We start from the raw sequence: 15,032 nt of genomic DNA, 5'->3' as shown, positions 1-15,032 counted from the left end.
AATTAATAGGAATTGTTATCAGAGGACATGATCTAGAAATAGATGAGAATCAGAACCAAATGTTCATCTGCAACACAAATTAAAACTCATTATCTTGCAGTCAGTCAAAAACAGATGCTAAATGAATGTGAATGCTCATCCCAAGGGGGTTAAACTTTCAATCAACACCGAAGCTTGAAATCACAGTCTTGTGAGGTTCCTTATAGCAGGTTGCACAGTCCTGAGGACTGAAGAATCAGTTCTTCAATTCCCTGAGCTCTGGATGCAGCACTCTTCAGATGACAGTGGAGTCGTTCCCAAAGAAACACACACTGATTCAAAACTGTCCTGGTTAGTTCAAGGCAGGCAGTGAAGAACAAGGCTGAGACAGAGAAGGCTTTTAACCTAGACTAGGGACACTGTTTCTCTTCTGAAGCCTCTAGTCACTTGTACTAAAAATAAAAATAAAAATAAAAATGTTCAATGTGGAACTTTATTCAACTCTTGACAATACAGTGAATGACTAAAGATTCAACACTGTCTGCTATCCTAACATGCTCATAACAGTAAACCCAGATAGGTATATATGGCATTATCATGACAGGCAGTCAAGATAGGAACTCAAAAAACAAAAAACAACCCATCAAAATTATGAGGTATCAGGTGTGGGTTTTCTAGGAAGACCATCACTGAAAGGTGTAAGACAGAAGCTGACCCTTGTGTTTCCCTTTTGCCACTAGAGATGGGCAAGAACTGGACAAACTGAAGTATGTTTTCTGTTGGAGAGAAAGAGGGTGGAAACTTGTAGCCTCTCTGTTCCCAGAAGCAATGAACAAGAGAGAGATTCACAGTACAGTGTGGTCTAAAGTCCAAGGATGGAAAATATGGCCTTTCAAGGTACTTTTCCAGCCCTATGACCCTCAGGCCTCCTTCTAGAATTTTTCTAGTCTTTAATGGGATTATATCACACCTAGGCATTTTATGTCAGTGTCATGATATATATATTCTTTTTCTTTTTCTTTCTTTTTTTTTTTTTTGAGGTTTCCCTGCTATTCCCAGCCAGGAGGAAAAAAAAGATTTTGGTGCTATGGGACCTCCTGGCAGGAAGGAGATGACAAGCTGCCCGCTCTTGAACATTGCCTAACCCAGGGGCCCCGGGTGACAACTCCCTAGGCCAGTTCCTCTTAGGGCACTAAATAATTCTCTTTTTGCCTCTAATGTAGTCTCATGATTTTATTTCTTAAGAAACTTGATAAAGTTTACAGCTTTTGAAGTATTTGTCCATCCACTCCATCATCTGCCCACCCAGGAGCTTTTCAGATCAAGTCAAAACCCCAGTGTATCCACCGGGCTCCAGGGCAGAACCCGCATCCTCAGATGATTGTTGTTGCACACAGAAAATGAGGGGATACAACTCAGATGAATACCAGGGAGCTCCCAAATGGCAGTTCCATTTTCATTCCTTCATAAAAATCATAAAAATCCATCATTATCCATGGTTAGCAATAAACACAATCATTGTGCTACACTGTAAACCACACCTTCTGATCGACAGAAAATGAGAATGATAATTATTATAAAATAAAATAACAATGAGAATAATGCCATAACTTAAGATATTTCATGTAGTCCAGCTACAGAATTTATACAAAATGGAATAATTTAATGCAAACAATACTGCTCTCTGCATAAGTTAAACATTTTCCTTCATCCTACCTAAGAGCTATAAATTATAGACACTACATTTTAAATCAATGTCTCAACATAAAGTGTAAACAGATGGAGGGACCAAACAAGCAAAAGGAATTGCTCTACATTCCCTCCGCCTTTCCTTTTTGGCTGATGCAATCAGTGACACCCAGAGGGGGGCAACGTTTTCATCTGTGTCGGAAATAGTTTAATACCTGAAGGTGTAAGTCTTTCCTAATGTCCAACATGATGCACTGTCAAAGAGTTGAGCCATGTTCTTCAGGTCTTGAGCCTAGAGAGGTCGTTTGACAGTAGTAACCTATCTTGGAGAAAGAGATGGAAACTAGGCCAACACCTGTTTTTATATAAAATTCTAGATAAAAATTCCTTGAAGCCAAGGCACCATGAAGTACCTTGGGATGCTTTTCAAAGCCCATGAACCCAGAGCGAAGCAGGACTTCAGGCCTTGGACAATGTCAAATTTTTCTGATTGCTGCTCAGCGGCAGGTGTTCTTCTCAGAAATTTCTAAATTCAATCATTCCAAACTGCATTGATCCAGAGTGCAGTAAAACACATTTCACAAGTTGCATTTAATGAAAATGCTATTGTGGGAAAGGAGTTGCCTTTTGTAAGTTGCTTATTTTGCCTTTATGCTGCTAGTGGTAGCCAGGCACTAAAGCTTCCCGGATAGAATGAGTTAATGAATGAAAACAAGGGTGGTGGTGGTTTGGGATTGGACACTGGACAGACTCACACACATGCTAGCTGCCTTCAAAGTCTGTTCTGTTTGAATCAATATGACTCTAGTAGACGAGCAACCTGGTTCCACAGAGGGGCGATCTCACCTTCTCCACGAAGCTGAACTGAGACATTGTGAGAATGTACTTTCACAAATTCCACATTTGCTTTTCTAATACTGTTGTAAATCTCCTTTTTCTTTTATGAGCACCCCCTGCCTTTTTTTCCCTCAAGGAAGTGGTCAATAGGTGGAAAGGAAATAGGCTACAAAAAAATGGCACTTGAGTCTGAAAAATCAACACATTGGTCAAGGTCACACATTTGTCAAGGTCATGGCGATGACAGCATTAAAATGGGAAGTATTGGTAAAGACAAGGTTTGACGCTGTCTGTAAGTCTCACTACCAACTGCTGCTTCAAATTTGTAAAATGAAATCAGCTTCCACGTGGGTAGTTGTCTTTTTCCTCCTAGAGGAAGCAGATGCCCTCAAAGACCTTGGGTGCAAGTATCTGGTCACCAATCTTTTCTAGGTCATTTCCATCACCATGTGGATAAGCTGGTTGAACTTAATGTGGTCTGTTCACAAGTTACCTGGAATTGCTTTTCTTTTGTTGTTCTTTGTTTTCTAAAATAAAATGTCTTGCTCTGGCTCTTCTTCAGTCACTTATGGCCAAAAGAACTGGTCCCCTGTTCAAGTAGCAATAATACCTCCTGGCCCCACAAATTCCCAAGGATGTTGCTCCTAAATTCAACTTCTTTCTTTATCTCTCTCTCTTTTTTTGCAAGAAATTATTGTCTCTCTGTCATATATAGTTCACTCTTTACAGTACAAAGTGTTAAAATGTCAAACAAAAATAAATATCAATGTTACAGTAGCTAGAATATTCAATAAAATAGATCCCTGCCATTCTTGATTGAAATGTTCAGTGAGACTTAATTTCATTTGGATATTTTTTTTTTCCAGAGATTTGCGAAGTCTCATGTTCCTGTTATTGCAGCTCATTTCTAGGGGTAAGAAAAATGGGGCGGCTCTCTTCCCAGACAAAAAAGCAAGGAGAGAGGGGAAATAGTCTATGGGGTGGGAAGGATTTGAAATGCCAGTATTGTCATGAGATCTTCAGGATGGGTTTTCTTCCATTACCAAGTAGCAGAACTGTAGTGTTTATTGGTCCTAACTGTGGCATCAGAACACTCTCCATCAGAAGAGTCACAGTCCGATTCTTCAAACTGCATAGGATTCTGCAAAATCGAGACAAAATAAAAAGCTTAATTCATTCAGGCAGTCACTTAGTAAACACGTACCAGATACGTCCCACATGACAGGCACTGTGCTGGGTTGCTGGCTAAGATAAATGAGACCAGGTCCTGCTCTTGCAGGGCTTCTGGAGAAAGAAGACATATAAAGGGGATGATGGCAATGATGATGATGGCGATGACAGCAGGACCACCTCAGCCCTACTAATGTAGTGTTGGCTATGACCTGGGCACTACTTTAAGTGCCTTACATCTAGAAATTCACTTAATCCTCACAACCCCCCAGGAGACAGATGCTGTCATCACTCCCACTTTACAGATGAGGGAGCTGACCTACAGAGAGGTTAGCAGCTTGTGCAATGTGGCAGTCAGTAGAGAACTCAGGCTGGACTTGGCATGTGGGCAGTCCGATTCCGGGGGTGTACTTTCGGCCGCTATGCTAACCTGCCCTCCAACGGCAGGAACTATACTGTACTGTGTAGGAACTGAAGCGTTCCACAGGCTATGAGAGCATCATCCAGGGTACAGTGGAGACACGGAGGAGAGAGGCTCATACCCTGAACCACAAGGGAGATGGGGCTAGGGGGAGGTGACGTTTGACTTAATCTTAGAATGAAGGGTGCCTGAGCAGTTCAATGTTTGTGCCTCATTTGGGAGAGCTGCCCTTATTTAGGGGAGCTCTGTTGATCTCTGTACTTCGACTTACTTCTTGGAGGCATACTAAGTGGGAATTGTAAAGGCCCTAGGGACTCAAGCATGCTCTAACTCTGAAGAGCTACAGTGATAAGGGGAGAAGGGAGGAGAAGCCCCACCTCGTAGCCACGTTCCTCCGCACACAGCTTGCCCAGGGACATCTGTGTCTTCACGCGGCGAACAGCGCACTCCTTATCAGAGAGCCCATCTGAATGCGAGGATATCTCAATGGGGATCTCTGGCGTCTGGGACAGCAGGTCATCTAGCTTCTCTGCCAGGTGGTCTTCAAGTTTATCCGCTAACTCATCAGGACTGTTGGAGTGGTCACTGGTATTTCCCTCCTCTCCATCAGACACAGAGAAATTCTCAGAGCTAAAGGTTGAATACGACTGGCAGCTGCTGATACAGCGATGGGGCCTAGGACCACAAAGAACCAGAGGATCTTAATCACAGGAACAACCACTGTTCTTCCCTTGTCTGTCCATCATAGCCTCGCTGAGAGGTTACCTAGGTTTCTCCCGATCCCTGAGGGAGATTCAAATCAGATAGATGGGTGCCATTTAAATTTAAAGCAAAAGAGAAGAAATTTTGAATTTCCCTTTTCCTTTGGTCACATGTTTATGTGGCTCAGCACTATATTCCAAAGCTGATGGCTACCACTGGTCTTTGAAAAACTCAGCTGGTCTGATCACAGTGTGCACACGCATGCATGGTATGGAGATGTTCTGCTTCTTATGCAAAGACCTCCCAGATTCTTTTGTTTTTTGTTTTTTTTTTAAGATTTATTTATTTATTTATTTATTTATTTATTTATTTATTCATTCATTCATTCATTCATTCATTCATTCATTCATGAGATACACGGAGAGAGGGAGAGAGAGGCAGAGACACAGGCAGAGGGAGAAGCAGGCTCCACGCAGGGAGCCTGACACGGGACTCGATCCCAGGGCTCCAGGATCATGCCCTGGGCCAAAGGCAGGCACTAAACTGCGGAGCCACCAAGGGATCCCCGACCTCCCAGATTCTTAAAGGCAAAGGAGTCTTGGGAGATGCTTTGGTCTAACTCATTTCTCAGCCCATAAAACTGAGCCAGAGAAGGAAAGTGACTTGTTCCAGGCCACATCATCACAGAAGGCAGGCTGCAGCTTGGGCTGGGTCTACTCACACCCCACTCAATGTCATTCTCTCCCTCTCCCTCCAACCCAGTTGCATTTCCCATTGGGCATGGCAGCCCTGAACGGCCGAGTGCCTTCACTCCATCAGCTAATGTAACCCCCAGTGGAGATAAGCTTGGAAAAAACGTTTATTCTGCAGCTGGGGGCACTGCCTAGTTCTAGTTAACATGTGAGTTTTACTTAGATGAGACTAAATCTGTGGGGGGTAAGGGGAGGGAGAATTTACAAAAGTTCATTTCTCTCCCATTGTTTATGAGTAGCCTATAATTAAGAATGCTGTTAGCTTACATTGGTTTCAAAACAAAACAAAACATACAATAAAAAAGAAGACTGCCTTTTTCCTCTATCATCTAATCTTTCTATATCTCTTAATATAAAGTGGTTTTGGGCAGCCCCGGTGGCGCAGCGGTTTAGCGCCGCCTGCAGCCCGGGGTTTGATCCTGGGGACCTGGATCGAGTCCCACGTCGGGCTCCCTGCATGGAGCCTGCTTCTCTCTCTGCCTGTGCCTCTGCCTCTCTCTCTCTCTCTCTCTGTGTCTCTATGAATAAATAAATAAAATCTTTAAAAAAAAAGTGGTTTTGATGGCATATGATCTGAGGCTTGCCAATGACCAGGCCAGGTAATAGGCTGAGGGGGGGGGGGGGGTTGCGGGGATCAAAGACACCTTGAAAAGAGCCCATGTGGGAAAAGGAAATTAAAGTAGGATTCAGGATCACCTGGGTGGCTCAGTCAGTTAAGCATCTACCTTTGGTTCAGGTCATGATCCCAGGGTCCTGGGATCAAGTCCCACATTGGGCTCCTTGCTAAATAGGGAGCCTGCTTCTCCCTCTCCCTTTGCCTGCCACTCCCCCTCTCCTTGTGCTCTCTCTCTCTCTCTCTCCTTCTGTCAAATAAAATAAAATCTTAAAAAAAAAAAGGATTCACACTACATCTCAAAGCTGGTAACAGAAAGGAGACAGGGAGAAAAATGTTATAATATAAAAAGCAAAACTATGCAGTAAAAACATATATATAATTTGCAGCTAACAAGAAAGGCAGGAAGCCACTAGGTGGGCCGAGTTCATTGTGTGTCACAGGAACAAAGCTAGAAGTAATGTTAACTGTGATGTCAGTAGAGTGAGTTCAGAGAATGAAAAGACATTTTACTAGAATCCAATCTCACTGCATAGGAGAAGCCAAGGACACACAGTAAGGCAGCAATAGTAATGTGGCAAGAGTAGCTCAGGGGATGAGAACAGATTTCAACTTTGCAATATGGAGACCCAGAATACAATTTATCAAATGAGTCCCTTGGTTTGCAGAGAATTCCTGTTTCTGGGCAGGTACACAAGCCTTCCTAGGCAATTCTTAGAGCTTTACTCTTCAAGACCAGAATGTGTAATTGCAGAAAAGGCTTTCTTAAAGGAAAGCTAGCTTCCCTACTCCTATGTAAGGGCAGCTCTTATTCTAGAACCAGGGGAATGTGGTCCTTCTTAAATTTAATCCTACCAGCAAAATTATTATTTCTGGCTAGACAGGAAGTGATTTTTAAGGCTAGGTTGAGGAAGGACTCAACCCTGCGATGCCTGGATGGCTCAGTGGTTGAGCATCTGCCTTTAGTTCAGGGCATGATCCTGGGATTCCGGGATCTCCCTGCTTCTACCTCTGCCTGTGTCTCTGCCTCTCTCTGTCTCTCATGAATAAATAAATAAAATCTTAAAAAAAAAAAAGGAGGACACAATCTAATTAATTATACTTAACCTGATGCATAATATTTAAAGGCATGAGAGTGCTCTGGACTGAATTGTGTCCACCCCCACCCCAATTCATATGTTGAAGCCCTACCCCTAGTGGGACTGAATCTGAAGATAGGCTTCTAGGAGGTAATGAAAGTCAAATGAGATCATAAAGGTAGGCCATAATCCCATGGGACTATGATTTTATAAGAGGAAGATCTCTTCCCTTCCTTGCTATACTCTCTCCCATTCCACTCCTCTCTCCCCACCAGCCCTGTAAGGACACAGCAAGAAGGCTGCCGTCTGCAAGCTAGGAAGAGAGTCCTCACCAGAAACCCCGATTATGGACTTCCCTAGCCTCCAAAACTGTAGAAGATAAATTCCCATTGTTTAAGCCACCCAGCCTGTGGTATTTTGTTATAGCAGCCAGAGAGATTAATACAGGTAGTCACACCAGAAACCCAATGAAGTTATCCACAAAAGAGTATGACCATCTCTCAAAAAACGCCCACTACATACTCAGTTATAATTCTGAATCCATATTTATGCTCCTTATCTTGAAGTTCATAAGAAATGAATTCTGATGAACTAGGATCTGTTATGCATGCTAAGTGACCAAAATGTGGCAATGGGAGAACAGGAATGGTGGGTTTGAATCTCCCTAAAAGGTGGTTGTCCGAGGGTGACCTGTGACTGAACAGGCAGTATGGCAAACTCAGGATTTTCCCCATCACATTGAAAGCAGTCACATGTGTTTGTTGGTTTTACCTCTGTCTTCGTGGAAATTCAACTTCACTATCTACTTCCCCTTCTTCCTCTTCTGAGGAGTCATCTCCACTCTGAGGAGAACAAGGAGAAAGAGCTTTATCCCAATCTGTCTGTCTCTCTTACATACACACACACACACACACACACACACACACACACACACACACAAACACACACAGTCTTTGTAAAAGATTTAATTAAGATCAAAAGGCACTGAATAGCAGTTTGCTGAGTGTCATCTTTAAACATACATATTTTCAGGGGCGCCTGGGTGGCTCAGTCAGTAAAGCATCTGCCTTGGGCTCAGGTCATGATCTCAGGGTCCTGGGACCAAGCCTCATGTGGGGCTCCCTGCTCAGTGGGGAGTCTGCTTAAGATTCTCTCTCCCTCATGCCCTCTCCCTACTTGTGCTCTCTCTCAAATAAGTAAAATCTTAAAAAAAAATAAACACACATATTTTCATGCATTCATTCAGCAACCTTTCCTTGGTGTCCATGTGACAAGGTCTGTACTAGATGCTGGAAGATACACAGAAGTAAGTAAAGGTGAGCTTTGCCCTCCAGTAGGTAAGGAGGGGAAAATAGAAGGTTTTGGATTTGGGGGCAGTCTCTTATAATCATTGTCATTCAGGGTTCCAGGCCCTGACATAGGGACTCCACCAAGAAGTGATCTTTCAGTTCTTCAAAACCCAACAACTACTTTCCCTCTTCTATGTACCAATCACCTTATCACTAATATTATAGTTATTATGCTTAGATCCTTTGCACTACTAAGGTATATATTAAATAAGAGTGAAACTGTATCTTGTAGTTCTCATTCCACCATGAATACAAAACAGGTAGTTAATGCACCTGTGCATAATGGAGTCAGCATGTTAGCAAGCATCAGGGAGCTCTGGTTGGGATATCTGAGGCCTCGGGATTGCCAGGGCTTTGTGGTTGATCTGGGAGGCTGGGTAAGTGCCTTGTCTGAGAAGATGATCTTCTTCCACAGGGAAGAGTCTATCTCTCTTTAATAACATAAGAACAGCCACACTTAAAATCAATAGTCCTTACCCCGAGAATCATGATACACTAGATTACTGTGATCCCTTGTGAGGTAGATAACTGGGTCCAAGTAATTATATCAAAGATTGAGGATAATTTACTTTTATTTATCTTCTAAAGATTTTATTTATTTATTTGAGACAGAGATAGAGAGCGTGTGAGAGAGAGAGCACGAGCAGGGTGTAGGGCAGAGGGAGAGGGAGAAGCAGACTCTGCACTGAGCAAGGAGTCCAATATGGGGCTCCACCCCAGGACCCTGGGATCATGACCTGAATCAAAGGCAGAGGCTTAACCAACTGAGCCACCCAGGCACTCCGAGAATAATTTACTTCTAATTTACCATCACTCTTACCCATTTGTATTCCAATATTCCTTTTTGAGCTGGAGAGACAGGTATGGGGTTATACTGACTGCCAAGGTGAGCATTTACCTGAGGCACGATGGAAATGTATCTCAGTCAAGAGAAGTTGAACTGCCCTGTGGGAGTGCTGTTCCAATGAGGCCAAATGTATAGGGTGTGTGTTCCCTGGCCTGCTGGTCTACAGAATGTACCAGAATGCATCAGAATTGCATCAGAATGGTTCAAAGACACATGTAACTCAGGGAGGGGACTGGGCTGACTGCTGGAGGGTGCAGAGTTTCTTTTTGGGATGATGGAAATATTCTAAAATTGGTAATGACTGCTTAACTATGAATAAAAGAACTGAGTGGTATATTTAATGGGAGAAGTTTATGGTATGTGAATTATATTCAATAAAGTTGTTACCAAAAAAATATGTGTTGCTGGCCATATAGGGGTGGGGGAGCAGAGCGTGACAGAGAGAGCACGAGCTCTCTTCTCCACCCAAAACATAATTTAATCTCTAGCAATGCTTCATCAGCGGCAGCACTATATGTAGGAAAAGAAATACAGTTCTGAGACAGCAGCCCTTAGCCTCGACTTCTTTTTTTAATTGAAATATAGTTGATTTACAATATTATATTAATTTCAGGTGCATAACATAGTGATTCAACAATTGTATGTATTATGCTATACCTGCCAAAATAAATACAGTTATCATCTTCCACCTTGCAAAGTTATGACATTATTGACCATGTTCCCTATGCTTTACTCCTCACCCCTTGTGAGTTATAACTGGGAGTTTGAACCTCTTAATCCTCTTTACCTATTTTACCCATTCCCTTACCCTCCTCCCCTTTGGCAACCACTAATTTGTTCTCCATATTTATGAATCTATTTCTGGGTTTTTGTGTTTGTTCATTTGTTTTGTTTTTTAGATTCCACATGTAAGTCAATGATACGGTATTTGTCTTTTTCTGTTTGACTTATTTCACTTAGCATAATACCCTGTAGGCTCATCCATGTTGTCATGAATAGCAAGATTTCATTCTTTTTTAACGCCTGAGTATATCCAATTGTGTGTGTGTGTGTGTGTGTGTGTGTGTGTGTCTTCTTTATCCATTCATCCATTGATGGGACACTTAGGTTGTTTCCCTATCTTGGCCATACATGTAAATAAGAGTGTAATAAACACAGGGGTGCATATATTTTTTTCTAATTAGTGCTTTGGTTTTCTTTTTGGCAAATACCTAGAAGTTAAATTACTGGATCACATAGTATTTCTATCTTTAACTTCTTGAGGCACTTCCATACTGTTTTCCAGAGTGGCTATACCAGTTTGCATTCCCAGCAACAGTGCATAGGAGTTCTCCTTTCTCCACATCCTCTCCAACTTGTTATTTCTTGTCTTTTTAATTCTAGCCATCCTGACAGGTACATCAACTTCTTTTAAATGTCTAGTTGACCAAAACATACTCATTTACATTTTAGACCCTTTCACTCCTTCAACTGCACTCCTGATGAATGCTGACGAGATGAAGCAATGCTGAGAACTGAGTGGGTGTTTGCCCTGTGCTAAACACTTGTCATATATAATCTTATTTTTAACTCATTAGCAAGATGAGCTAACATTTTTGGAATGTTGTTATGTGCCAGGCCCTGTTCTAAATGCTTTATATGTATTAATTCATTTAATCTTCACATCAACTAATGAAGCAGGGTCTGCTCTTCACCCCATTTATAGACAAGGACACCAATGTTCATATAGGTTCTAAGTGGAAGAGCCTTGCTTTGAACTCAGATCTGTTTGGCTCCCAGGCTCATGCTCTTAACTACTATGGTAGATTATCTTCAAGCTAATAAACCCTAGGCAGCCAGTGGGTGAGGAGGAGAGAAACAGGTTCCATGATAGAGACCTCTCTGGGTCATGATGGTTATTAATAAAGGCAGTGTTTTCCAAAATATATTGGTTTTAAAAAATATTTTATTTTTTGCTTAAGTAGGCTCCATACCCAACGTGGGGCTTGAACTCATGACCTGAAGCTCAAGAGTCTCATGTTCTACCTACTAAGCCAGCCAGGCGCCTATCCAAAATATATTGTGAAGAAAGATAGCTCCATGGGATATTAATAGATGTTATTTTTAAAGCCATTGTGGCCAAAAAGGTGAGGGAAAGGCCGGATTAAACATGGTACTGTATGATTTTTTTTAAAGCCTAAGATTTGTTGATGTGCACTAGGAATCTCTAAAAGGGGACAGAGAATACTATGGTTTCCAACTTGTTTTATAATGGGATCCCTCCTTCTTGCAACACCCATCAGGACTAGGCTAGGCTAGTTCTAGTTTTGATTACATATCCCTACTATATGGTTATTTATCTACTTCTAAATGAGATACAGTTGAATCAGTCCTCTGGTTCAACAGTTCCCAAAGTGCAGTCTCTAATCTACCCCATAAGCAGTGTGGCGTGATTATTTAAAGTCGAAGAGACTTCAGATTATGCTTTTGTCATCTCATCCTTTCACAAAAAGGACACGTAATGTAGGTTTTCTAGTGTGCACAACACGACAGCTTCTGACACGCTGTGGAGCCGCTGCTATCATGACCGCTTACCTTTTGCAGGGGCCTTGTGTTTCGAGGTAGCATGGTGGGGGTGGTGTGATGAGGCATGCCAAGGGATGATGCAGACCTACAGCCTTTGAGGTCCTTTTCTTCCATTCTCTCAGAACCTTGGGTATTTTCCGAGAGGGGATTGTGTGCTGGTGACTTGAAAAGGTCGGGGCTCCTCCCCACTGGCTCAGCAGAGGGTATGTCTAAGGACCCACAGGGTTCCGGCCTGCACTGGAGGCAGGGGTCATATGGGTCAGCCTGACAACAGCCCCAGGGGCCGGCTGGGCCCTGGTCAGGCTCAGAGCTTCTCCAGCAGTCTGCCGCCATGGCTGTGGAGATGAGGTCGGGGCTGGAGCCGGGCGGGTGCCTTTGAGCGTGGTTGCTGAGTGGGCTCCGCAGGGCCGCGGCGGGGCCGAAGTACCGCAGGTTGTTGGCGCAGGCGGCAATGTCCTGTCCATGCATACCCAGTCGGGGATGGACGCTCTGAGAGGTGGCAGGAGGGCCTTGCTGGTACTGCTGCTGCAGAGTACTGTGGTGCTGGGGGGAAGGGTACTGGGACTGAGCTTGGTGTAGGTAAGTGGGACGGGGTGAAGTGTCCTGGGCTGGCTGGGTTTTCAAGATCCCTGCAAAGTCACTGTGGCTGCCGCGGCTACTCCCTCGGCGGTGGCGTGGTTTGCTCCTATATCGGCTCTTGCTGCTCGAGGTGGACATTTTGGGGCTTCCGGACAAAGGGGATGCCGCGGGAGCCACCTCTGTACTGGGGATACCTTCAGACCTCAACAGATCTGGCCTGGGAGAAAAGAAAAGATTTGGTTTTAAACATATGAAAACACATTCAAGTTCGAGGAAATATAACCTAAACCTTAAAATATGCACACCCTTTGAAACAGCCAGTCACATATGCAGGGATTTTTTTTTTTTTAAGATTTTATTTACTTATTCATGAGAAACACAGAAAAAGAGGCAGAGATATAGGCAGAGAGAGAAGCAGACTCCCTGCGGGGAGCCCAATGTGGGACTCGATCCCAGGACCCCAGGATCACAACCTGAGCTGAAGGCAGATGCTCAACCACTGAGCCACCCAGGTGCCCTATATGCAGGGATTTATCCAATGGATAAAGGAAGATGTATGGTGGGAGATGTTATGTTATACTATAGTTTAAAATAGCAGGAAAGTAGAAACAACTTAGATGTCAACCTATAAAGGATTTCCTTCATTCATTCTGGATTTTATTCTATGCCTTAGTAGCTGAGGTACCCAATCCCCTTTAAATTCTAATTCTAGGGGATCCCTGGGTGGCGCAGCGGTTTGGCGCCTGCCTTTGGCCCAGGGCGCGATCCTGGAGACCTGGGATCGAATCCCATGTCAGGCTCCCGGTGCATGGAGCCTGCTTCTCCCTCTGCCTGTGTCTCTGCCTCTCTCTCTCTCTCTGTGTGACTATCATAAATAAATAAAAATTAAAAAAAAATAAATTCTAATTCTATCCTACAGGTTTCTTGATCTCTTCCTCACAACCTCAGCTATCAGCCTGGTGCCAATATGCCAAGGCAGAGCCAAGGGTTTGGCCACAATCAGAAATCTGTCTGATGATGAATTTAGATAGATCCCACGGAAGATCATAAATCACAGGGGTCTGGCACAAAAGAAGGAAACCTCAGATTAATTAGGCATGAGGCTAAGTTCAGGGACTTTGGTCTAGACATGGTCTCTTTGAGGTCTGGGACTGTGTCCATCCATCTGTGTATGGGAGGGACACTAGCAGGAAGCCCTGCTCACACTTTGTACTCAAAAATATTTAAGGAAGGAGGGAAACGGGGTGAAGACAGAGGAGGGGGAAATAATAGAGCCTAGGAGGTTGAGCAGAGCCAGCAAGAGAAGGGCTTGTGAGGAGTGGCCCAGCAGAGTCCTGGCTCCTCTCATAGTCCTGTTTTCCAGTGCTCACTGGGCTGATCATGCAGATCATGTGCAAGAGCAAGCCAAAGCTTGACGGTAGACCTCACACATACTGATTTCAGGGTGCATAGGTAAACAATTCAGTCCTTCTGAATTGATGGACTGGTATAGGCAGAGATGAGGATACCAGATAGCACCACTATTTCCTTCCTTCTTTGGGGCCAAACAGACATAAATCTTCAGATTACAGAACTGGAGGACTTTTTTTTTTTTTAACAACAGAATCCTTTTCTCAAATAAATTTTGAGAAACTCAGTATATGAAATAGATACAGTAAGAGAACAGATTAGGGTTTGCCAGAGATGGGGGATGGGTGAAATGGATGAAGAAGGTCAAAAGGTACAAACTTCCAGTTATAAAATATGTAAGTCCTAGTATGTAATATATAGCATGGAGACTATAGTCTATAGTTAATATATACAGTTAACCCTTGAAAGATGTACACAATCAGAAATCCAGATATAGCCTTTTTAAAATAAAAATCTTATTTATTTATTTATTTGGCACAGAGAGCACAAGCAGTGGGGAGAAAGAGAGAGAGAGGGAGAAGCAGGCAGGGAACCCAACATGGGGCTTGATTCCAGGAACCCTGGATCATGACCTGAGCCAAAGGCAGATGCTCAACTGACTAAGCCACCCAAACACCCCCAGGTATAACTTTTGACTCCAAAAAACTTAATAATAGCCTACTATTGACCAGCTGCCTTACTGATAACATAAACAGCTGATTAACACTTATTTTGTATATGTTATATACTATATTATATACTATATTCTTAAAGTAAGCTAGAGAAAAGAAAATATTAAAATCAGAAGAGAAATATACTTATAGGGGTCTGGATGGTTCAATCAGTTAAGTGTCTGCCTTTGGCTCAGGTCATGATCCCAGGTGTCCTGGGATAGAGTCCTGCATCAGGACTCTAAGCAGGGAGCCTGCTTCTCCCTCTCCCTCTATCCTTTCCCTTGCTTGTGCTCTCTCACTCTCTCTCTGTAAAATAAATAAATAAAATCTTTAAAAAAAGAAAAGAAAGAACATTTATAGTACTATACTGCAAAAAATTCACATATA

General features: G+C 43.1%; 1 protein-coding gene across 8 annotated transcripts in view; it reads right to left on the bottom strand.

Moving 5' to 3' along the window:
* Positions 1–454: 454 nt before the first annotated feature.
* Positions 455–15,032, bottom strand: part of MAP3K13 (mitogen-activated protein kinase kinase kinase 13) — a 169,783-nt gene continuing 155,205 nt past the window's right edge. For all 8 annotated transcript variants that reach the window (XM_072807715.1, XM_072807714.1, XM_072807717.1 and 5 more), the window contains 4 exons: positions 12,013–12,799; positions 8,014–8,084; positions 4,474–4,771; positions 455–3,646 (listed from right to left, as the gene is read on the bottom strand). In XM_072807715.1, coding sequence (XP_072663816.1) covers positions 3,545–3,646; positions 4,474–4,771; positions 8,014–8,084; positions 12,013–12,799 — 1,258 coding nt within the window. In that variant the 3' untranslated portion in view covers positions 455–3,544. The remainder of the gene's footprint in view (positions 3,647–4,473; positions 4,772–8,013; positions 8,085–12,012; positions 12,800–15,032) is intronic.

Source organism: Canis lupus, chromosome 31, assembly GCF_048164855.1.
Source record: "Canis lupus baileyi chromosome 31, mCanLup2.hap1, whole genome shotgun sequence".
NCBI classification, from domain to species: Eukaryota; Metazoa; Chordata; class Mammalia; order Carnivora; family Canidae; genus Canis; species Canis lupus.
Note: the sequence above shows the minus strand (reverse complement) of the source record. Positions and strands in the feature narration are given on the sequence as shown.